This window comes from Elaeis guineensis, chromosome 9 (assembly GCF_000442705.2).
Source record: "Elaeis guineensis isolate ETL-2024a chromosome 9, EG11, whole genome shotgun sequence".
Classification (NCBI taxonomy): domain Eukaryota; kingdom Viridiplantae; phylum Streptophyta; class Magnoliopsida; order Arecales; family Arecaceae; genus Elaeis; species Elaeis guineensis.
Window position 1 is genome coordinate 93,550,652 of NC_026001.2, and position 26,010 is coordinate 93,576,661.

A 26,010-nucleotide genomic window follows, 5' to 3' on the forward strand; every position below is an offset into this window, starting at 1 on the left:
TGGTCTATAAGTTTATGTGCCTGCACAATCAAGAAGGCAGCAAGGAAGGGCCCAAGGGGACAGCATTGACATCCAAAGCGTGGATTACAAGCACAGAATTAAGGATTATGCGGTTTGGAATGTAAGTTGAGTTTTAATTAGCAAGAAAGTTGAGTTGAAGAACCAGCAACGACTTGCCAACTGAATAGCAGGCGATTGGTCACATTAGACCATCTCGAAATGGAGCAGGTCATGGATTTGAGACTTGGAAGCAGATTTCTTAGAAACATTGATATCTCCCCTAGGTGGTTCTTCTCTTGTACCCACAAAATTTAAAAAGTAAAAATAACAAAGATAAGAAGGTGAGAAGTATTTTTTAAAAAAAAATCTCCACTGGAGAGATGAGGTGGGACGTGCCTGCCACAACATAACATTGAGAAGAATGTGGTAGAGGCAGAATGAAGAGTCTCTCTACTTCTAAGAAAACAAATTCCGGAATGAAACAGATCATGGATACAATGACTTGAGGTCTATCAGGTGAGACGTATTCAGAGCATTGACAACTAAAATTTTTCAATGGAAACCAACGCCCAAGTAAAATAGGAAATAAATAGCAAATCAATATTTTATGGTATTAGTCGAAATGAAAACAAAGAGATGACTGATCGATTACACCTTTGTCCTACAAATTGTCCAGGGTAGATCAGACCTCACCGATGACAAGATTCTACCATAATACACAATTTACCAGAATGACACCCAATATCAGCAGTAATTTTGTGATTGTAGGAGAGGAAACACCCCCGTTTCACAATCTCTTTTGCGGTCAGAAATTCCAAAGTCGGGAGGAAAAACATGAGATCATTCAGATGCTTTTGATCTGCTCCCACATCATATACATCACAAGGCAGGGAGTGCACTCTATGGTGCAGCAAACAACATAGTCTAATAAAAGCAACAATGTTGTTCCCAGCTGCCAGAAACAACCTTAAACGGCTGACGTGGGAGGTCCTCAGGAACAAAGATGAAACAAATGCTCAACAGGGCAAGATGTAAGAGAAAAAAAGATGAGGCACTCCTAAAACGATATCACACAACAATACTGTACACCTTTTTTCTGCCAATATTGCCCAAGAAAACATGCAACCTGATTGCATCATAACAGGTAAATTTGATTATGAACAGACGGACAAGGTGCAACCTTGCTCAGTCTTATCAGCCATACTGATCCAAATTCGTATTGTAAGCTCAAAATAGCTGCTAATCAAAGGCAACAAATTAAAGCATTTTTTGAGGCACATTTGCATTCTGATAGTTTGCTACCTTTACAGGCAAAAAAAGCTGTTGGTTTTTCCTTGGCATTGCAACAAATGTTCGCTAGACAAATCCAATGTCATAGACAGCAAATACACGACATCCGAAATTTTGTGCTTATGATAAGCTTGAAGAAAGTGCTGACCACCTTGCACCTCTGTGAACAACAAAAACAGGAAACGCTTTTGGATTTTCTAGGATAGCACAGAAGCCATCTTCAACATAGTGATATCACCTGGTGTTCAGATCCAATTCCCCAACTTCTCGCCATTCATTCTGCATCCCTGTCTCTCCATCCTCAGGCTCATTCTCATCATTCAGAAAATCTTCTGATGGATCTTCATCATCTCTTTGAGCATTTCCCCACCCATGAATCTCTTCCATGTTCCCCCCCGGTTCCTGACCCATGTCATGGCCAGAACCCTCATCACCCTGGGATGCAGCAGCACTTGCCTTCATTGGAGCACGAGCAATCATGTCGGCATGGGCTTGAGCCTCTGCCCGAGCATGCTCAGCTTGAGCCATTGCCATCCGCATCTTAGCCTCTGCTGCTTCCCTGCCAGCCTTCTCTCTGGACTCAATCTCCGCCCTTATCTCCAGCAATGCTTGCTTCTCCTCTTGCAGTAGAGCCTGTTCTATCATGAGTCTCTCCTCTGACCTAAATTCTCCAAGGGCCCTCTTCCTCGACATAATGTTGAAGGCAAGGACTTGTTTCTCGAAGGTACTGGTGAACTCTGCAATCTTGGAAAGGATGTTGTGGTCCCACTGCTGAAGCCGAGAAGGAATCTGACCAGTGGTGTCGCTGTCAAGAATCCTGTCATCTTCTTCAGCCTCGTAATCAGACACCACATGATATGGCAATAGCCTGAAATGGTTGCATGAGATTGAAAAAGAGAAAATAAGATGTAAGAAAGCTATTTTACAGATAGTAGGTGCTACTATCAAGAAGAGCTGCATGCTACCGGTCAAAAATATCAAAATAGAAACGCAAAGCAGTATCAGCATGAAAAACAAACTTAATACAGTACAAGTGCAAGCAATGTAAGTCTCAGGCAATCACAATTATCCTTTATAGACATCTAGAACCAGATAATTCCTTTCCCTCGCAGTTCTTGTCAAACATGGGAATCTTTGAAGAAAGTTACAGAAAAGAAGGATTAACTCATTGATTGGCTGCAAACAATAGATGTACCTTATATGTTATTAGAACAAATTCACTTCGGCAATCCACCACTTTGCTACCACCCTTGGTTTATTCTCTTAATATACTTGTATACATGCTTGGACCCCCTCCAAAATTTTAAATCACCTTAAGCAATCCCCATAACATTGAGTAGAGGTAACACAAATATATTGTTCCTGCTGTCAGCCAAACCTTATGGTTAAAAGGATTAATTGTTAAATGCAAAACAAACTACTTTCTTCCAATGCTTAATCTGCTCCATATGAACATGGAGAGACTCAGATAGCATGTGATGAGCTAGCATGAAGACCGCAAATTTCTGTCAATGTGCATTCCATGCAAATTAGTTTACCATAATCACGATGCAGAAATAAGGTAAGCACTGAATGTTAATATCTTTTGCGGAGCTCACCAAAAACAGGGTTGCTTATCCAATTTCCAATTTATTCGGCAAAGATATTTGCAAGTAAAACAGAAGGGCCAGGGCATTCTAAATTGTAGCAAGGAAAGATGTACCAGATTCCTTGCAGCAGGTAACTGCACATTAGACAGATCTGATAAAACACCACACATGATGAGGACATAGATGATTGCACTACTTGATGTTGATTTTTTGTGTCTGATGTGCCAATGCAGACTGTCATGGGCATGATATTTAAACAATTTATTTTCCATTGATAGGACTGACTTCCTTCTCATTCAGAATCTTTGGCATTTGGTTTTGGAAGTCAAAGGAAAACACGAAATGTTTTATCCAACTCACAACTAATGTACAGTCCAATGAAAGAACTGAAATAAACATCAGCCATGTAAACATGGAAATGGAGTAAAGCAACTAAGGCTAGCAAAGAAAAGAAATCTATAACTATGAGCTTATCAAGATGAGCCGAGCCAAGCCAAGCAAAGCCTTGCAGAGTTTGAGTTAGGCACCTATGGTGTGCCAACATCATCTGCCTGGACCTCCCCAACCAGGAACCTCCATTAATTTTTTAATTTTTATCTTTATACATACATATTGGGCATCCTAACAGTCACCTATAGGTATTTAACATGTTTTTGACTACTGTAGGTCATAGTCATGAGGCTATATTCTAGTGACCATTCATGGTTGCTGCAGGGCTTTTAAAATTTTGTTCCAGTCCTTGGCTATTTTTGGCATTTTTGGACAATGGCTTTATGTAAGCATGTATTCTTAATGCTGACCCTTTATATATATGAGGTAACCTAGAAAAAGAAACTACAGAAGCTCATGTTTTCCTCTTCTTCATTAACTTATTTTTCAGATAACAATCTTTTCAGCCTTTTGGTTGGATAAAAACACAAGAATTATGTAGCATGTTGGAAACGTCTGTGCAACATTATAACCAATGCAAATTAATTTTGAAAGAGCTCCACCTCAATCTTTTGGCATTAAGTTAATACTCTGCACTGGATGCCACATAGACTAGTATCTCTACTAGGAAAATTTTCCCTAAATTTATACCATTATATAGCACAATAAAAAATAGAAAATCAGCCAAAAGAAAGAGTGACGCAAGGCCTGCAAGGGTGGAAGATACTAAATATGCCACAAAAGGAATTAGCAGTTAAGACATCATGGCCTCAGGCATGTAAAGCAGCATCTAATGGAAATATCTTGCTTACCTCATAAAATACAGAATCTAAAAGCTCATTTTTTCTCAAATTATAATTAGCCAATATCCATCAAATTATGCTTGTTGGTGGAACAAGCTCATACAAATAGACAAGCACACGAAATAATGCACACACAAGAACATCCTAGTAAAGTAAATTTTAAAGTGCTTTAAAAGTCATATAACAATTAGAAAAATTCATGATTGTCATAATCTGGTGGTTCTTTAAGAGGTAGACACAAGCTGCCTAAGTGGCTGCTTATGTTTAGGGCTCCTGGCTGCTCACGTAGGTTCAAGTACCTATACGCAAGCTAGCCGCACAGAAGGTGCTTGAACATGAATAATTGCCAATACATGCATGCGCAGGTCCTCAGGTAGAACTGACAAAGAGCAAACCTAAAGAGGGAAATAAAATTTATTAAAAATCTAAAGTTTGAATTCAGAATCATGACTGGAAGTGGGCCCAATCCAGTGGAAAGATGTTCAAATATATTAAAACTTAACTTGTCACTCCCCAAAACTCTGCATAAGAGCTTTAAATCACTCACACACATGAATCTGGACTCAATATTAACACCTTTCCATGTGGCACAAAATATGATTCACAAAACCAAAAGAGCACCTGGGTCCATCTCCAACATTTAAAAAAAAAAAATCAAGCATGTATTGTTAAAATTTCCAAGAGAGAATAGAATTCTTATTGGGGGGAAGGGAAGTATGAGGTGCAGATCTCAGATGTCAGCCTCAAATTCCGTGCAACATATGGAACAAAAGATATTAACAATAAATGCAAATCACACTTCTACTATTGAACAACAATTATCATGCATCTCTGCGGACAAGTATGTTCAGATTTGAAATTTTATCACTGGTTGCTACTGTAAACCGTGGAAAATTGCAACAAGCAGATCAGTTTGAGGAAAGTTTAAAGGAGGAAGAGAGAGATAAATGGAAGAAAAAGAAGTTTAAGATAAAAGTGAAGACAGATATTGGCGGAGATATGTAAAAATCTTTATGAAGGAACTAATTCATCGATTCGTTCATAATAACCCAAACATTATACAAAAAATCATCACTTTTTAGGGGGGAAAAAAAAGGTTTCATGGATCCTTATAAATAGATAAACAAATACAAGATGATGTTTCCAAATTCAAATTAACAATCAACTTACCTATAAGACTCTAAACATATATTACTCCAAATATGGATCCTAAATCAAGGAATTCTAAATCTTCAAGGGCTAAGCAAAATTCACCAAATATAAATCAAATAATAAAAAATTCAAATTTTCAACTTTGCACATCAAATTTCATTCAAAATTATATTAAGGTGCACGAGGGAACTTTAGCAGTTTTAGCAGCTAAAGCTGCTAAAGTGAGAATACCTCATGATGTTGACTTGAGTCAAAATGAAGCAAGCATGCCACTGTTGCATAGATAATTATAGCAAAACCTAGTGACTTGCGTATTGAAAACAAATTGGAGCAATTTAATGTTTTAAAGGTAGTCAAGAAAATGATGAATCGCTTAAGCACTGTTGAAAAACAAATGTTATAGAAGGTTTAAGGAACCATGTCAGGCATAAAAGAAAAGGCTAAGATATGATAAGCCAATGCATCGAGTTATAATTTAAATGAGCAGGAAATATGCTAGCTAATGTAAATGTGGAAATGACAACTGAGGCAGTGGATTATTCTTATTCAAAGAGATCTTGAAAATGACTAAATGTCAAGGCAGTGGAACCACCAAGGTAATAGTAGGGTTTAGGAGAACCCTATGTGGCAAAAACAAGGAATCCACTAGGAGTTGATTTGTCTGTCCATTTATCATCAAATAATGGTGCTTTGAATTTTAGAGAAACTGAGCTGTTTTTTGCTCTTATTTTCTACTCAAAGCTTTGAAAGGACAAAAACAAATAGATTGGTTGGCCTTTCATTGTAAGGAGGGCTAGCTGTTGAAAGGACAGAGAAACTTTGAGAAACAAAATGCAAGACCGAAACAAGTTATTCCTACCTACTTAAAGTATTTCCCCTGTTTTCTTCTGCTTGTATCTTTTCTTCTATTATAAATCATGATCAGATTTTTCCACAGCATATGATAGCAGAAGGACCATCAACTTAACCCGTAGAAAACTACTAGACCTTTCACAGCCCAAAAAATAGAAAACCTAATCGCTGTTTTCCCCTTCCAATTCTGTCTTAGCCCATTTAAGCATCGAATTTGAAAAGATAACTGCTGCCAAGAAACATTTTACCACGGGCACATCCGTTTATAGCTTCTCAAAATCTTAGAGTTACACAATTAAACCTACTAACCACAAGTTCTAGAATCTCTATTATGCATCCCCAAGCCCCACTCGCACACCCTTATGAAGGTCATTGCTCATATAGGTTCTAAAAACAGCTTTTCGAGTGTCAGGACCTTTTAAACAACTTTTTCCTTAATTTATATCGCTCGACATGTAGTGTTACATCGGAAAAGTATGAAAGCAACTTAGGCGTACCAAGGATTTTTTTTTTTATAGGTAGTTTTAGACCAAAAAAAGACCAATAACTACGACTGAAAGACCTAATGAAAACTTCAGAAAAGAAGATACCTAATTGTAACCTAATGAAAACTTCAGAAAAGAAGATACCTAATTGTAACAAAATGAGCATAACCCCATGATTGGATGCCTTAAGAATCAAGGTATGATCCAGTTTTGGAGTATTTTCTTGACTGGCTCTCAACCTGACATCAACCCTCTAAATTGGTGGCAAAATTAAGGTTGTATAGAAAGTGTGTGCCATGAAACCTTGATGTCCAGATGAAGTCCAGATGATACAGAAAGAGATTTCAACAACAACAACAATGCACATGCATTACCATCATGAAAAAAATACACTGGAGCTAAATTAATACAAAATCCTCTTAGTGAACAAGATTGATTATCTCTTCAAATCATTCCGAAGCTGCTTGATGAACATTGAACTGGAAATTCATCATCTAGTGACATGCTTTATTGATGGAGCTCTTTATGGCTCTACTTCTGATCCCATTGAAAAGGTGGAATATATTGAGATTGTTTTTGTTTTGTGGCTGCTGTGGGAAGCTCGTAACAAGATTATCTTCCACAGATCCAGGTCGTCAGTAGACAGATTATTCAGGTCAGTATTATTCAACGCCAAGGAATATTTGCATGTTCACGATTTGGATGTATTGCTGACAGCAACCAAGGGTGAATAACATGGCTCACTTCTCATAATCTTATTCATCCTGTACTAGTTCAATGGTCACTCCCTCCATCAGGCTGTCTGAAAATCAACTTTGATGGAGCTCATAGAGCACCAGATATGGCAGCAGCTGGATTTCTGGTATATGATGGGGAGGTCCCCCTCTTAGCTTCTGCATGTATGCCTCTCTTGAGGTTTATGATCCCTTTTGTTGAATTGTATATAGCAAGGATATGTATCTCATATGTGCTATATGCCAACCAACTAAACTATACATAGAGAGGCATTCTAATACTGTTATCACTTGGCTACAGAGCGGACCCTCATTGACTTATAACTCCTGTCTATTGCCCACAAAAGCTATGCTATATCAGCTACAGGAGGCCTCCATCAACCATGTTTTCTAAGAGCACATCCAGCTGACTGCATTGTGAGATATGGCATTTCTCTTGAGTCCGCCAGGATTCAGACTCCAATTTTCCTGCAGACCTAGTTGCTCTAGTGTTATATGATGTAACAGGTGTTGGTAGTCCTAGAGAATATCATCCCAAGAAAGAGTACTCTATTTATTGTCGCCAGAAAGAAGTTGCATACAAGAAAGAAGCTTCAAGAGTAAACACTCACTTCTTCAGGTGGGCATCTCTATCTTCTCTTTTATTGTCCAAGATTATTAAGAACTGCACCAAGACCAAGAGAGATCCTAAATAGAGAAGATCATAAAGAAGTATTTTTGGCAGAGAAGGACACACCCACCATAAAAAGCCAGATTATGTGTACCTTGTTAGGAATGAGAAAATAATGGAAAGAGTGTCTCTAGGACAATGATTACAGGTAAATTAAAATTTGTAGCCTCATGATCGATGGTGGCAGTATAAAAGAAACTTCATATTAATCAAATTAACTAGAAAGCCAAACATAAGAGTGGAGCAACAAGATCAAGCTCATCAACTAGCACATTCAGATGAGAAAGAAAATATGAAAGTTATACATATACACATGATCAAGATCCACTTGGATTTATGTTGGGAGAGTTAGTAATGTAGAACCTGGAGTAACCATGAACATTGTTTTATGATCAATATAGAGCGAATAACTAATCTTCTCATTTCAAGAACAAAAATACGAATTTCATATTGACGGTACACAAAATGAAATAAAAAGTCTTAGCTGTTTGATAATAAAATTTCTATTTCATATTTTTCGCAAGCAAATGATGCATCACAATCATAACAGGAAAACTAAAAAAGATATCACGGTGAGTTTCAATTGTTCTTCTCATATGATGATTAAAATTTGCCCCTTTTCCCATAAGCTGCCAATATTTGACTTTTTTAATTCTGTATCACATGGAAGAATTAATTCTTCCATCCGTACTCGCAATGACATAAATGTATCCTCCCACCTATCCAAGTGCTCAAGACCACGAACCAACTTGAGACAAAACCAAATAGCAGATTCCACATTTTCTAAAATCCAAGAACAACCAATAGCATAACCCTAAAAACCCTAACCCTAGTCTTTGCATAGTTATCTCAGAGAAGCAAAACAAACCCTAATCCTCGTCCATCAATCAGATCAAGAACAGCATCACGCGATCCTATAAATCCGGTATAAGATTTGAGAAAGAGCGAAAGAAGCGCACCTGAGGACGGCGTCCTCGATGGAAGCGAAGGGGCGCTTGATGTCCGGGTTGCAGACCTTCATGGCGTCCTGCTGCGCCATCTCCACCTCCACCGGACTCGCCGCCGGCGTCCTCCCCGCAATCCCCATCCCCATCCCCATCCCAATCCCCGCCCTCGCTTGCTGAGGCGGTGGCGGCGGCTGCTGCTGCTGCTGCTGCTGTGATTGGGGCTGCTGGGCATGATGGAGATTCGAAATCAAAGACGCCGGCTGCTGATGATGCTGCTGCGCCTGCTGTTGCTGCTGCTGCTGCGGCGGCGGCGGCGGCGGCTGCGGCTGCGGCTGCGGCTGCGGCTGCTGAGGATGCGAAAGGGAATTGATAGTCGGGGGTCGGAATTGGAGGGAGCGGAGGCCGGGGGCCCGGAGATGGGCATCGATGTTGGAGGGGAAGCGAGAGATGGCCTGCTGCTGCTGCTGCAGGAGGCTAAGCGGTGGTTGCTGAGAAGTGCTCGATGGCTGCTGCTGGGCTTGGATGGGATGGGATTGTGGCATCTGCTGCTGCTGCTGCTGCTGCTGTTGTTGGAGCTGGTGTTGGTGGTGTTGTTGGTACTGCTGCATCAAGAAGAGTTGCTGCTGGAGGAGCTGCTGGTGCTGCTGCGCGATCGGATTGTTGTTGCTATTGCTGTTCCCTTCCTCCATTCTTTCGTCTTCCTCTCTCTATTTTTTCTTTCCTCTCTATTTGTAGTCGGCCATTGTTGGTGCTTTTAGAATGGAATCCAGGGATGGGTGGGATTTATGGTGCCATTCCCCTTCTGCGGAAGCACCGCGTGGGTGGAACACTGGCTCGGTCCATCTAGATCTATTGGGAAAACTGGGCTGAGCCCAAGGAGCTACTGCACAAAGCTCCGATCTTTTGGATTTTTTTTTTTTAGTTTATCGGAATCTATATTTTTTAAATAATATTTAAATAAAAAAATATTTATTTATATTCTTTTATATATAAAAGGATGATTTTAAATTCGGTTATCTATATTTTTTTAATATTATTTTTTTGAATATATTATAAAAATTTATTTATAAAAATATTTTTTATATTATTTAGATTTGAAAAAAAAATGAATAACTGAATTATTGGCCATGAGAATATGATATTTTAAAAATAAAATTAAATATTTATTGATGGATAAAAAAATAATTTAATCATTTTAAATATTTTTTTAAATTTAATAAATAAATATTAAATATAAAATTAATTTATTCATCTTAAAAAAATGATAACACCAGTAAGTTAGTCTGCGTCGAAGTTGACCAATTTTTTTTATAATATTTATGCATAAACAAGTAGGTCCTCCACGGGCGGTTCAAATAATGGATGCAGTCCAACTTACAAGCACGTGGGTCCATGAGATGGACGGTCTACAGTGGATCACGGTCCACCAAGTGCAGGTCTCAGCGGGAGGGGAACTAACAGGAATGCCAGGGTTAATGTGGCGTGTTATCCACCATGGGATTTGGGTGGTCTACCTGGGCGTGGTCCAGGCAATAATTTCTCCAGAGAGTACAGGTAACGTCGCATGGAGGACTCCTATGGCCGTTGCTGCCACTTCCTGGTTTATCTCACAGACACTCCTCTTCTCCTCCAAGAAGCTCTCACCCACCATAAGAATGGCTTCCAAAGCCGTACACTCCTCGTCCCAATCTATTACTCCTTCTTCCTCTCCTCTGAAGGTTGTGGACTCCCATCTCCATGTCTGGGCTTCTCCCCAAGAGGTGATGCCGTATAATCTCTCAAATGTCCCAACGTGTAGCGACTAGAGAGTGCTCATTTTCGCTTCTCGTTTCTTTTTTCGGTATGTTTTTCATATGTTTCTTTTTTTTAATTAGGCTGCAGAGAAGTATCCTTATTTTCCGGGCCAGGAGCCTTCGATCCCTGGAGACCTTGATTTCTTGCTCAAGGTAGTTAAAATTTTATTCAGTTTTGTTAAATTTTTGGTTTTGTAATTTTGTGAGGAATAATTGTTACGCAATTGAACAATTTCTAGCCTAAAAAAGCCTCTTTTTTAGCGATACTGTGGAGGTAATTGTTGCATAATTCATGTAAACGCCTTTTGGGTGTTCCTATTTCTCTGTGTTGGTTTTTTCCTTGGTTGTTTTCATTCACTAATTTCTCAAGGCAATCAAAAGTTGTCTATATGTATATTTTTTTAGATGATTACATGAAGATCATCAGATATTAGAGCAAATTCCCACATAAAGATCGCTTTGGTAATTATAGGAGTGTGTTTCGTTTGGAAGTTCATCTAAAGGCACCTTTGACCACATATATTTGGACACATGGACATTTTGTGAGGTTAACCAAACATTTAGTGAAAACCCTTTAAAATTACATGGTTGCCTGAGGATTTCTAGGCATTAATTTAGTCTTTTTCGCCATAGTGGACCTTGCCTGAGTTATCAGGTGAATTCTTTTCTTTGAATCTCTGGGATGTTGTGGGATATAACGCATAATAAACATATCAGATGTTGAAATTTCTATATATGGTGCAGAGCAAGGAGTCTTAAAGTTCTTGATGATGCTCTTTATTCTCTCGTCATCTGAAAGGGTTTATATTTTCTTCAACATGTTTTGTACTATAGCTCCATCAAAGGACAAAAATGTCTCGAAGATCCACACTTTACTGGCAAACCAACACTTGATGCTTAGACGCTTGGTTTAAATAAGATGTAAATTATGCCATTCTCTTCTTTTACCGCAGAGGCCTGAGCATGTTTACGGTCTTCTTAGATAGATATTATATGTATAAAATGCTTGAGATCTAATCACAATTTAGGCTTTACAGGTCACCCTTCTCAAGTTCTCATGCTAATTGATGGAATTTATTCTAAGAAATGGGGAGTTCTTGCAGGAGAGGTTATGTGGGAAGTTGATTTCTAGGAGATGACTAGCACCCTTTACCTTTTGTATATGTCCTTGATTAATGGGGGGAGGGGCCGACTTTCTTTTCTCATTCTTACTAACTGTTCAAAAGTAATTCATTCACTAACGACAACTTGTTCATCAAGACTGAAAGTAAACAGGTCTTCTGGGTAAGATGGTAACCATTAAAGAGATTCACCTATTTTTAGAACCTCAAACTCATGGGTTCTTGCTTACAGACTGCATATAACGAGTAGCAGATCTTTGATCTTTGTCACTTATCCTGTTAAATAATGCATATGTCATATAAAGATTCATTGGTAATGTTTGTAAGAAGTAATCAAAGAAATACCTCTTTTTGGAGCAGAATGATTTCAAAATAGAAGTGGATAAAGCAAGTGGAACTATGGCTATAATTTCCTGCAGTCTCAAAAGGTCTGGTGCCAGGACATCATAGTGAGTTTAGTCATGAAAAAATTCTAATTATAATGAGAGAGAAACTGAAACAAATCTAATCTTCATACTTCCTTTTACATAGGGATCTTCTCAGAAGGTAGACTACTTTTAGATAGGCTGAGAATAATTCATGAAGCCCTTCATGTTATTCATGGCAGAACTATCTTCAGCTTTGTGTGTACAAGGAGGATTTGGAAACTATATGACTACATGAATAGGACTACCACCTTTATTTTAAGAAAAGAAGTTGTTGATACATATGAGTAATAATGAGTGATGGTGTAGGTAGACGTGGTGTCTCATTTTTTTATGAGACCTCAAACATTACCAGCCAAAGTGTTTGCATCCATGCAACATAACATAGATATGGGCAAGAAACAGAAAATGGTAATATTTTAAAATCCCTTAAGGGAATGCAGGTGGGAACACAATCTAGTTTTTTATGGGATTTAGTCTTTTAGTTCTTGGGGGTATTTTTCTCTTTTCAATTTTTGTTTCTTGTGTAGGGGACAATGTGCATACACACTTTATGATTTACACTATCATGTGTTTGTTTTCCCTTGTACCCTGGTATCTGCATAACATTCCCGACAAGATGCCTATCTTATTATATGTTTTTTTGATAACAAATTTTCTGCATCTTGTACTTGCATCTCATTTCTATTCATGCACATGATAATGCATTGATACACACAAATGCAGTATTTGCAGTAATACCAAACAACAGAATCATATTGTTTTTCCTCTCTTTTTTCCTTCAGTGTATGTCAGAAGCAGGAGTGGATTGTGCTCTCATCGTGCAGCCCATAAATCATATGTTCGACCATTCTTTGGTAACTAGGTTAGTACCTCATTCTCAGATGCAGCTAAATTCTATTACTGTTTATTCTATTCATAATCATGTAATCTCGTAAATTGAATAGCTTATTTCATTTGATTTAAAATTCTTTCAGATTTATTGTTCTTTAGCCAATATTCTTTTCCCATCTATTACCTTACTAACAGGAAGGCATTCTCCTCTTGTACTCCATTTGCCTCATCATATATGTTTTGATCTGATAGTGTTTTGAAGAGGCAGCCATCAAAATTCATTGGTTGTTGTCTTGCAAATCCCGCAGAAGATGGAAGTGGGCTTAAGCAGCTAGAAGATTTAGTTTTGAAGGTCATGGAGGAAATTTTACCTTTTCATTATCACAGAATTGAAACCAGAATGTTCATTGACTGTCTGGTTTTTCTCTTCACTAGGATGGATATCGTGCTGTTCGATTCAACCCATATTTGTGGCCTTCTGGTCAAAAGGTATCTGACTTCTTCCTTTAGGTTATTTGGCATGACATTGAGCCCCAGTGCACCTCAATGTCCATTTAATTTGGACCATACCCTCTCTCAATTGTAGCAGCAAACTAATTCTCCTGATCTCGCCAGATGACAAATGATCTTGGTAAAGCAATGTTCTCGAAAGCAGGAGAGCTTGGTATTCCAGTTGGAATTATGTGTATGAAGGTAGTATTACATACTCATTTTTCTTATACCTTCTAGTTTCTAGTTTGTGCATGGGCAATCAAAGGTGACAGTTTTCAATTACATTCTTATAGATCTCAATGTGCAAGCAGAAAATGATAAAAATATGCAGATATCTTTCTTTAAAATGATATATGAAGTCATTATATTGTTAAATAACTTTGAATTATTACTATCTGATTCTAGGATTCCTGCAGCAACCAATACCATCCATCTGTAATCACCAATTTTTTGCATTTGTGTGTGGTTTTATTTTGCAATAACTCTAACTTTACCAAGCAACTATTTGAGGAAGGTTGGTATGTTCGAATTCTGGTGGTGGAACCTGTTGCAGTACCTACTTCACTGATAAAGTCCAATTTTTCAAATGCTTTAATTTAAACTGAATCCATCAGATTAATCCAAAATATAAAGTACCATTATGATGGTTCTTCATGTTATGAAGTTTTTCTGCAGGGTCTTAGTTTACACATTTCAGAAATAGAGGAGCTATGCACAACCTACCCTTCAACCGTTGTGTTACTTGATCACATGGCTTTCTGCAAACCACCAGTGTAAGCTCATGTTTGTAAATTTTCTAGATATAATTGATCTTCAATTATTAATATTTTTATAAGTGCTTTTTTAAATGGCATATGTTATCTAACAGAAACGATGAGGAACAAGAAACCTTCTCTGCACTGCTGAATTTTTCCAGATTCCCACAGGTAATGCTTTGAATCTTTCTGAAAAAACAAAAAGGCCTGCACTCATGTTTGAAGATTAGTAAGTGGTTACCTCTGCTTATTGCTGTAGCATATGCAGTATCTCACTCAGTGATATTAACTTCAAATTCTATGCTTTTTTTTTTATCAAAGATATTGACTAATCTCCTATGCATTCCTTTTCTGAGATAGGATATCGGTATTGGCATAGATGTAGTTGCACTCTGTTAGATTTCAAAGCATAATAAACTACTCAAGATGTGGTAATAGTGCATGTAAATCCTACATGAAGTGAAGATGTGATGCCTCCTTACTTTTAGATAAACAATAATCAAGCGATGAGCGTCATAGGCACAATTTTATCCTCAAAACACAGTTCAGTTTGTTGTGGAGCCATTAGAAGAATAAACTGTCTCATTTTTAGAATACTACTAAATTAGGTCTAAGTCAACTAATGTCATGATTTCTAAAATGTCCCCAGTTAAAGAAGAAAACAAGGAACAGGAAAGAAAGGAAAATGAAATGGAGTAAAGGCCACAGCAATTGCTGAATAGCTTCACAGTAATGACTGACACTTACAATTGTTATCTTGTTCCTCTAAATAACCTTGATCTAAAATTTTCTTCTCTCAAATTCTTTGTTTTTATCATAGTTCTCAAACTATGCTTTTCCAATGAGCCTAGCTTCCTATTCGACATAATTTAGGTACTCCTTGTATTTTTTCACCTCATGCTCTCAAACCACCTGAACTGACCTTCATAAGCTTCTTCCATAAACTTATAATTTTTTTCTTTTTACAAAATTCGTACATATGTTCTTTGTTTTCCACAGGTTTACGTGAAGTTCAGTGCCCTCTTCCGCTTGTCAAGGAAACCATATCCATATGAAGATACTGGAGAACTTCTTTCCCAAGCGATCTCCAGCTATGGGGCCAATCGTGTCATGTGGGGAAGGTACTTCCATTGCTCGTAGGACCTAAGTTTGTAGTTTGTATTGTTGATTAGATCGTGCAGGCGACATTTGAAGCTCTCCTCCGTGTTACTAATTTATTTTTCCTTAATTTAATGTTTCAAAATTTTCAGATACTACATTTCTTAGTTGGAGATATTTAGTTGCAAAACTAAAAAGGGATAATAAAGGGAAATGAGGCGAAAATAATGGATCCAGAAATCCTGCTTAAATTACAAGTTTTCAGTTTCATGTTTTAATTATTTTAGGATTAAACAACATGTTTCCCTATAACATCTAGTCTTGCTTTAGCCTTCACCCATGAACAGAATTCTGTGATGATTAATACATCCAGACAGGCTAAAATCAGAAACTCTATGGTTTAGAACTCTTTTCATTTTCACTAGATCATTCACTTTCATGTATATATTGGTGCAGTGATTTCCCCTACGTGGTTCCGGAGTGCGGCTATAAGGAGGCAAAGGAGGCTGTCTCTCTTATTGCAAGTCAGATGCATGTTTCATCATCTGATTTGGAGTGGATAATGGGCAGAACAGCAATGCAACTCTTCCAACACTCCTAGAAAGATCAGTAGGAAGCTTGCCTGTAATGGACACAGTGTTTTGTTGGTTTAGGCCAATCCTCTGGACCTCAAATTTAATAAGAAGCATGTATTGCAATGGAGTTTGAGAATGGTTCTTTGATGCAAGAATAGCACCTCATTGACACCAGTTATTAGTTCTTACCTTGGCAGCCAGTCATAAGTTGTCTCAGCAACTAATTGGGCTAGCAGAGAATCTGGAATTCATAGGCAAAGTGTAAGATTCACTGGAAGTTGGAACCATTGAAACAAAATTGAAGTAATTATTACCAAAAATTAGGAGGGATATTTGGTATAAGTAGAATTTTAAACATGTGAAAACAACAATATATTGAGAAAAAAAAATGCAAGATAACAAGCTGAAGCAATTGCTATCATGAACTGCAAAAGAACGATTAGTTTGCGAATACCTCCTTTAATCATTCCCTTAATAATCAAAAAATGCTTTGGCCAACGATGAAAATAACCAGAAGGTAATGTGACAAATGCGCAAGCTCACTGGAGGAGGCGAAGTAAAAATAGTTTCACTTGGGAGGTACAGCAGACCATCTTTAACCTAAGATTGCCTTGTGACAAAATCTCTAAAGCTGAATCTTGATAACATTTATTATATTCAATAGTAGTGATACAAAATATGCATGCATCTGAAAGAATTTCAGAAAATCTACACCCAAATCATCAAATTCCTATCTGATGTGACCCACATCTCCCTTGCCAAGCTGATCAAATATCTAGTGAACTTAGTCCACCTGGACTATGCTAGTAAAGTTCTCAAGGAAATACCCAAGCCATCAACATTTGTCTGCAACACCATGGCTAGAGGCTTCAGCCTAAGCAGCCATGGGCAGAAAGGGAACTGCTGTCTCGCACTTCCCTTGCAGGAGGGAAGGGGGTGTGCTCTCATCATCGAAAGCGGAGATTTGGGATCCAATGTGTATGCTTGAACTTGATATGATGATGGATTTGTGAAAATCTTGGAGCTTCCAACAAGGGCTAGGGATATGATGATGGATTCATGCAAATCTTGGAGCTTCCAACATGGGCAAGTGGATACACAACCATATCAAAAAGAATATGACGTATAAATCACTGCTATCTATCTATCTATATATCTATCTATTTATATATATATATTTTTTTTGAATTAAAATATATATATATATATATATTTTTTTTTTTTTTTTTTTTTTTTTTGAATGGGACGATGGGAGTCTCACATCAATGGTCAGAGCCGTTTGATTAATCTACTATCTCTAAACTACTTCACACCAAAAATCAATTAAATTCTTTAATTTTTGCCTCTCGGTTCCTTTTTTTTTTTAAATCTGTTAAAATTATTCTCCTAAATTAGTAGAAAATTATAAGTTAAGCTACCTCATTCTTTTACTACCATACTTTATATTAAATACCACTCAAGCCGATCTTTGAATCCAGCACCTAATTCAAAAATACTTATCACGTTGAACTGAGATAATGATTTGCTTCCTTATTAAGCCCTATCAGGGCTCTAAAACCATTTATTATTTCTTTGTAAAAGATATCTATACATGCATGATGAGAGACCATTGTATATTTGTTTGAGAGCAGCATGGTTGTATCATAATTAAGAACTAAGATAACACCATCCATCCTATCTTCAAATATTAAAAAAATAATTACATTGTATATAAAATATTTATGAAAAAGGGAAATAATGTCATTATTACCTTTAGTCTAATGCTACTAATTTACATTATTAACCATATTAAAGAAGATTGTTATTATTAAACTATCAATTTTTTTATTAAATACTACTAATCATGGTTAGATATAATTCTTTCATTTTTACTTTGATATTTATGATTTTTTAGAATGGTACTTTTTTTTCTTATAGTATGTAGTGAAGGATCAAATCCCACACCGGATGGATCAGAGTTAGAGACATCGGATTTTAAAACTTTTAATCCGATTCAGAATGCAATGCTTAGATCTAAATCAGAACACAAGTAAAAAAGACAGCATGCAAAAAGATTGTTGTGATAAACTATTTATCACCTTGCACAGGTAGATGAACACCGCAATCCAAAAAAAATATGGATTTAAACAAGATTCGCTGTTGAGCCACGTACTTGTCCGACCTCTACAGGTATCCACCAGGATCACTCTTGGATCATCCTTCTTGATAGCCTTTCTTGACCTTAGATCAATACTTGATCTTTTTTTCTCGATCTCAACACTTGAGACTTTCTTAGCATAAGAAAAACTAGCCCAACAATCTTAGGCGTGAGGAGATGTGGACGCTTAACTCTTTAAGCGTTGGATAGAGTGGAGAGGGAGAGGAGGCTTGAACTCAGGGAAAGGTTATGAAAATCTGATTTTCATCTCATTACAAATCCTAAAGGCAGCCCCTTTTATAGAGCTTTGATTTAAATTCGAAATTCAAACCAAATAAGATAAAATATTTAGTTGTTATCTCATAATGATATATTTCCTTTATTTAGATTTTCTTTTCAAGAAAAATTCATCTAAAAGAGAATGTCATCTCTCCCAAATAGGAAGGTGAAGTGAGCACCAATACTTGACAGCCATTTGTCCTCATCCAAGCAAGAGAGAGATGAGGCATGTGCCTTTTCTTCCTCCTTTATAAGCTAAAATTAGAGAGGGGTGTATGCCTCTCTTACTTCTCCACATAATTCCATGTGCCATGCACGTGAGGCGTGTGCTCCTCTTGATCTTATCCAGAGGTGGCATGTACCCTACTTGATCCTTTCCAAAAAATTTATATCAAATTATGGGAGAAAAAGAAAAAAATGAGTGAACTAATTGGCTCGATCTAATCCTATTGAAGCGCCCAATGTGATGCCCCTCTTGACCCAAATAGATTAGGTAAGGATTAAGGCTTCAATTTGATCTAAATCTTATCTAATAAAGAATCAAGTCCAAAAAAAAATTTGGGTTTAATCGTGTGCTAGCATGGTGCACCTAAACCCAATAGGATTTCATCAAATCCTAATCTAATTGTGACTTTACAAGCCCAATTGGATCAATTCAAGATTAAATTCCTTATTATATGATTCCATAGGTTTAATTCTGTCTGATAGTGAGATATATTATAATCTCCATCATAGTATCATTGAAACTCCTTTCAGTAGATTGAAATAATTCTAACTCATATCCATCAAGAATCATTAATCCAAAATGATCTCAACTAGCTCTCACAATCCATCAGTGACATCTAGCAATATGTAGTGGTAAGCCAGCATAACTGAAGAAATGAACCTCTAGGTGCAGTTCTCGTGTGATTCAGTTCTTCTATCATGAGTCCTGATAAAGTAAAGGTCAAGAATAACTCATCAAACCTTATTCTTGTTATATGTTAGAATCAATCGATTCAAGTCTGATGTGAAATCTTATAGAAATATCTTTTCATCATTCATACTGCCATGATCATGGATTTTAGAACTCAAGCTCATGATCTATATAAGACTACTCCTCTTCTACCAAGATTGATAGATCCCATCTTAGTACAATCCAATTTCTACAATAAATATACTACACCCAATATATACCTCAAGACTCCATATGGCTAGGAGACTGAGTTATGATATAGTCAAACTACAGCACCCTTAAGGTAAACTGTCGATGCACATTAAGTCAAAGAACTAAACATACTACTACAGCAATGAGTAAATCACTGATGAGAAGGTAGATATCTTTGTGACTATTCAAAATTAATCACACTCAATATCCTTGTTCCGAACAAGTACTTGCATTTTCACTCTGATGTCTCTACACCGTAAATTCAAGGCTCATCTACCTGAAGAAAGTGATCATGCATCAATTTTTTTTGATCAACTACTGTCCCTGCAATGATCCTACGATAGGAAGTAATGTATAAGTTAACTAATAATAATACATATCTCAAATTCTCAACTCTTGAGAATATGTGTTATCATATTCATTAACTCAATGGACAATTCACAGACATAATAAACCCTGATATGAATAGATAATAACTTAAATTTTATTAATATAAAAATTAATTTTACAAATTATGCTCTAAAAAAATTTTACAAGTATCGGTCAATTTAGCTTCTAGGACATACATCCAACATATAGTATAACCATGCATTGCAAATGCTTTATGTAAATGATCTTATACTTTAGATTTTTTTTAATAACAAAAACATTAGCTTTTGTGTAGCACCATATTACATTAGCGGCATCTCCATATTTCGGCTTTTTATGAGATGTGCATAGAGGTGGAGGAATTTGTATCTCATGTTAATCCACAATGCAAAGTAGTATCTCAAGTATAGAGATATACTTCATTATTGAATACTTTTATGCTTTCATCTTTATCATTGCATGAGTTTCTACAAATTATGGAAGAGAATCTATTCAGAATGACAAAATGGAGGAAGCAACTTTGATTTGTTATATTGCACATAATATTTAGTTAGCAAGAAATGAGCATACTTTCCACAATGTGAAGCAAAGTATGAGAATAATTATTCTGGAAGCTTCTATCCAAGCCCAAGATGGTTGCTATTAATGATTCTTGAAAAATAAAGATAATCTGTGGCTCTCCTTTTGCAGTTGCTACGTCTCCATACATCATATATTTTCTTAAGAGCCATCACCCTTCTATTTTCTCGGGATCAATATTCACGGTAATGTAAGAAATGCGAAGACTTTTATGTGGAGCAAGCTTTGTTGTTAAAACTTCTAATAGTGTTTTCATTGTAGCAGATGAAGTTAGAATCTACAATACGATAATTCCTATAGCATAATTATGTGTGGCCTAAGAAGGGTTGAGCTATGCTATATATATTTGGGGGGGCGTCGTATTTTTATTTAGAGGATGATTTTATGATGATGGTTTACAGGATTATTTGAAGATGTTGCGCTATCTCAAATACTGTTTCATATAATTATAGAGTGGCTAATAATGCTGCTGATTGGATGGCATCTTATATAGTCCACATATGAGATTAACTTTGTAGATTTCATCGGATGATCTTCTAGTTTACTTTTTAAGTATTTTATTTACTGATTCCCATAGATGTATCTATTCACATTTAGTTTAATTTAATGTATCCAATTTACTAAAAAATATTAAGCAAATTATTTATTAAAACATTTGGTTATTTCAAATACAATCTTTTAGATGATATTATCTTTTTATTAAGCAAGTGCCAGTACATTGCATGGCTTTATATACAGGGCAGGCCAAAGTCCTCCTTTTTCTATCTCCATCCTACCTACGCTTTAACTTAGGTTCTTAGATAGGCTGAGCTTTCTGGTGAAACCAAGATTAGCTGAAATTCTAAGCATCTACACCATCCAAAATTGAACTCCTGTCCTCTCATATAAGAGTTGAGAGCTCACACCATCCAAACTAATATTTGGTGGTTGATGTATGGTAATTTAGTCAATCAATTGTTTTGGATTTTTTTGGGATTTCAAATTTTTGTCTTGATTTATCACAAGATAGGTAATAAAACTTTATGGACTGAAGTTGTATTGTATTAGAGATTTTGAATTTTGATTTTCACTACTCAATTTGATTTCTTTTTTGCCTTTGATGTAAAAGTGAATATTTTATGGAGTCATAACAACAATTACAATGTCTTCTAATAATTGATTTAAGACAAAAAGAGAAGTGCCCTTTAAACAATAGATTCACTTGTAACTGACTGAGTATTTTTAGCAAAATGATGTACAATCATATATACACTTCATTTTGATATCTTTTATCATTGCCCCCACTAAAAAGATCAATTTCATTATTAGTGATTACAGCTATGGTAGTATTACTAGGTTCTAAATAATGTGCAAATATAAGGATACAATTGAAAATATATATATATAACCGAGATCATTGGTCTATCTCTTAATTAAGTAATTTTAACAATTTGAGAAATCTAAGACTCCTTTTTTGTTTGTATAGTAACTAAACGAGTTTTTCTCATCTAAAAGCTTTTATCCCGAAATTTTTTCAAGATTAAATTTGATAGCAGCATAACCAGTAGCAGTGATAAAACGAGATTTGTTATTTATTATATGAGATCGGATCCGTTGATAGCCGGCAAAAGTCATCTTTTTGATATCTCGATCTTCGGAGTGTTTATGCAAGCATCACCTAAGTGAGATAGATTTTGGGGGCTGATTATCTGATCATTGAGGACGATTCTGTTATAGTGGTAGGATGGATCCAAAAGTAAGTGGAGACAGTATACTCTCATCTTCTTCTTCGTGATATTTGGAGAATCATGAGGGAGTATGTCTCTTTTGAGATTAGGCATGTTTGTTAGAAGGCAAACAGTGCTGTAAATTGGATTGTCTCTTATGTAGTTTAGTTTTTCGAAAATATGTTAAGGACAGAACAGTGAGGGTTGTAGATACTTTTCATTATATATATATATATATATATATATATATATATATATTATTTTGTTGGATATATCAATCCTAATTTGTTTGGTTGCTCCGTTTCTCGTTACATAAATAAATAAATATTATATTATATTAGAGAGAGAGGGTGGGGGCGGGGGGGCGCGAGCAAAAACTGAACCCAGCCAACGCCGCTATGACCTCCATCTCCCCTCTTCCGTCCCCAACCGTTACCCCCGCCGACCAATGGGCCCAGAAGACCTTCCAAACCCTCAAATTCGGCGGCGTCGCCGGTGGCCGCGACCACCGCCTCCGCCCCTCTTCCCTATCCGGCGCAACCACCGACGAGCTCTGCCGTCTCCTCCGCTCCCTCCCGGACCCCTCTCCTCCCTCCTCCTACAACGCCCTTATCAAGGCCTTCGCCCTCTCCGGCGCCCATCTCGACGCCCTCCGCGCGTACACCCTCATGCGCGCTCGCTCCGTCCCCCCCGACCCCTTCACACTTCCCGCCGTCCTGCGCTCCGCCGCCGCTCTCCCCTCCCTCGCCACCGCCCTTGAAGCCCACGGCCTCGCCGTAAAGTCCGGCCTCGACGCCCACCTTCCCCTCTGCACCGCCCTCGTGGGCGCCTACTGCTCTTGCGGCCACCCCGATTTCGCCCGCCGCGTCTTCGACCGGACTGACGGCCGTGACGCCATTAGCTACAATACCATGATAGCCGGCCACGTGAAGTGCGGCGACTTCGAGCTCGCCCGCGATCTCTTTGATCGAATGCGGGTGAGAAATGTCTCTTCTTGGAATACCATTCTCGATATGTACTGCAAGATAGGTGATCTTCGGGCAGCAAGGAGGCTTTTTGATGAAATGCCTGAGAGAAATATCGTCTCCTGGAATGCCATGATCTCTGGGCACGCTAAAGCTGGCGACTTTGTTTTTGCGAGGGAGTTGTTTGATTTGATGCCGGAGAGAAATGTGGTGTCTTGGAATGCAGTGATTGGTAGCTACTTCCACTGTGGGTTCTTCTCTGAGACTTTGGATTTGTTCAGGATGATGCAAGCTTCAGACATCAAGCCCAATGAGGTTACTGTTGTCGCGGTGTTACCAGCCTGTGCTCATCTGGGGGCATTGGATCTTGGACAATGGGTTCATGCCTACATTCAGAAGCAAAGGATAAAGATGGATCTCTATGTGACTGCTGCACTTGTTGACATGTATGGCAGGTGTGGCAATTTGGAGGATGCTCGAAAAGTTTTTTACCATGCAGTGAAAAGGGATGCATTTTTGTGCAGTACAATGATCGAGGTCTTTGCAATGCATGGGAGATCGCAGGAGGCATTTCAGGTCTTCGATTTTATGAGAAGTAAAGGGATTTGGCCAAATGCTGTTACCTTTAAGGGGCTCTTGAGGGTCTGCGCTCATGGTGGGCTGGTGGAGTTTGGGTTGAAATATTTCAACATGATGAGGGAGCAGTTCAAATTGATGCCAAAGGTGGAACATTTTGGGTGCATGGTGGATTTGCTTGGCCGAGCTGGACATCTGGAAGAGGCTCATGACTTGATTTTGGGCATGCCAATGGAGCCTCCACCCATGGTGTGGGCATCTTTGCTCAGCGCTTGTAAAATCCATGGCAATGTGAAGTTAGCAGAGGAGGTGGCATTCCATCTCATAGAATTGGAACCTCAAAGTTGTGCAAACTATGTTATGCTGGCTAACATATATTCTAAAGCTAATAGGTGGGAAGATGCAGCAAAAATGAGGAGGATGATGAAGGAGAAGGGAGCTGTAAAGAAGCTTGGGTGCAGTTCGATCGAGGTGAGCAATGGAGTTCATGAATTCTTTGCCGGAGACCAACATCATCCTCATTGCAGACAGATATATCAAATGCTGGACCACATGGCTATAAGATTGAAGAGGAAGGGATATGTACCATGCACTTCTTCTGTGTTGCATGATGTGGATAGCAATGGAAGGGAGCAAGTACTCCTCCATCATAGTGAGAAATTGGCTCTTGCTTATGGACTAATAACCACGGAGAAGGGAACTACCATTCGAATATTTAAGAACCTACGTGTTTGCAATGATTGTCATCAGTTCTTGAAGCTGGCTTCGCAGCATTATGATAGGCAAGTGATAGTGAGGGACTGCAACCGTTTTCACCATTTTGTTGGGGGGTCTTGTTCTTGCTCAGATTATTGGTGAATGCTTGTCAGAATGTATCATTTATTGTTTGCTTATGGATAGTGCTATCAAATAAGATATCCATCATTTCAGCGGACTATCTAAGAGAGAGAACCTCAAATACCGTGGAGGTTGTGAGAAGGGATTTGGAAAGATTTGTGGTGACATGGGAGATAGCCTTGATATTTATACAGTGGATATGAATTTATGAAGTTGATGCCAAATAGTTGGGAGAAGACTGGATGGTGATGTTTTTGGACATGATCCTAGAGTATCTAAAAGATTTTTCAAAAAATTTTATTCATAGATATGACAGTGAGTCTTTCGATGACAAGCAAATAATTTGCTACTCAAAAAGTAGATTTATATTAGCATCTATGGATGGGAACAGTACTTACCTCCACTATATGACTAACTGGAGAGAAGCCAAGCTCCAAGTAGATAGTTTGCAAGAGATATTTTTAGTTGAATCTTGGCTGCCACAGATCCGTATCTATTAACAGCTTTCAAAGCAGACATAAAAATATTTGCCACTCACTTGGAAAGACAAATTCTGGGTAGAGGTTCTGTTGACATTATTGTATGAGCCACATGTTTGCTGTCACATACCTTGTGCACATTCAGTTTGTATTCTTCTTTCATGAATTTTGAGTGAGCAATAATGCCTACTTGGTAACGAGTGAAGTTTACTTTGGAGAATTTGAGCATTTGTTTCTTTAAGATTGTTTTGTCTTGTTGAAGTTTAAGTTCTTGTTTTATCCTCTTGTTTCATCTGCTTCTGCTTGACATGTGCGAACCGGTTGCAAAAGATCACAAAGAAACATACATCTAGTGATGGAGGGTCGTCTAATAAGGCATTAAGGCGCATTTTTTTTAAACATAAATATAAAAACTAAAAAAATTTATTTTATTTGATAATTAAAAAATTTTATTTTTTATGTAGATTTTTTATTAAGATTTTGGGTGATCTATTTAAATCTATTATTATATTAATTAAGAATCTAGTTTGCGTAATTAAGATTTGAGAATGCATAATGTTGGGTTGTCTTCTCTTTCTTCTTTTTTCTCTCTCTTCTTATTCTTCTCTCTCCTTTTTCTACTACCTGCATCATCCAAAGCACAAAATCAAGAGCAATACTGTATTCATTCTTTGCCAACAATCAATATGAGAACAAATTCCATCTTTGAAATGGTGGAATTGTTTCAATCTCTTACAATTATCTCGTGACAATAAACCTTTGAGATCAATTTTATAGCAAGGTAATAATCCTTACATCCTCAAATATTTTTCACCACTCCCAATCTTGTGAGGATCTGCACTAATCAGTCCAAATGCAATGCCCAACTCTCTTATCCTCTTTACTGATGTCA

At 37.5% G+C, this 26,010-nt stretch overlaps 3 protein-coding genes across 3 annotated transcripts; 2 read left to right on the top strand and 1 right to left on the bottom strand.

Moving 5' to 3' along the window:
* Window positions 1–1,257: 1,257 nt before the first annotated feature.
* On the bottom strand, window positions 1,258–9,758 carry LOC105051019 (uncharacterized). Its single transcript, XM_010931279.4, has 2 exons — window positions 8,964–9,758; window positions 1,258–2,158 (listed from the first exon to the last, which is right to left on the bottom strand). The coding sequence occupies exons 1-2, from the start codon at window positions 9,638–9,640 to the stop codon at window positions 1,525–1,527; spliced, it is 1,311 nt and encodes a 436-aa protein (XP_010929581.2). The 5' UTR covers window positions 9,641–9,758; the 3' UTR covers window positions 1,258–1,524.
* A 575-nt stretch (window positions 9,759–10,333) lies between these two features.
* On the top strand, window positions 10,334–16,180 carry LOC105051020 (uncharacterized). The gene is made up of 10 exons (XM_010931280.4): window positions 10,334–10,711; window positions 10,826–10,897; window positions 13,076–13,155; window positions 13,377–13,476; window positions 13,560–13,613; window positions 13,740–13,817; window positions 14,292–14,389; window positions 14,485–14,542; window positions 15,371–15,492; window positions 15,926–16,180. The coding sequence occupies exons 1-10, from the start codon at window positions 10,349–10,351 to the stop codon at window positions 16,068–16,070; spliced, it is 1,170 nt and encodes a 389-aa protein (XP_010929582.1). The 5' UTR covers window positions 10,334–10,348; the 3' UTR covers window positions 16,071–16,180.
* A 6,428-nt stretch (window positions 16,181–22,608) lies between these two features.
* On the top strand, window positions 22,609–25,338 carry LOC105051021 (pentatricopeptide repeat-containing protein At1g74630). Its single transcript, XM_010931281.4, has one exon. It carries the CDS (start codon window positions 22,660–22,662, stop codon window positions 24,658–24,660), a length of 2,001 nt encoding a protein of 666 aa, XP_010929583.1. The 5' UTR covers window positions 22,609–22,659; the 3' UTR covers window positions 24,661–25,338.
* Window positions 25,339–26,010: the final 672 nt, after the last annotated feature.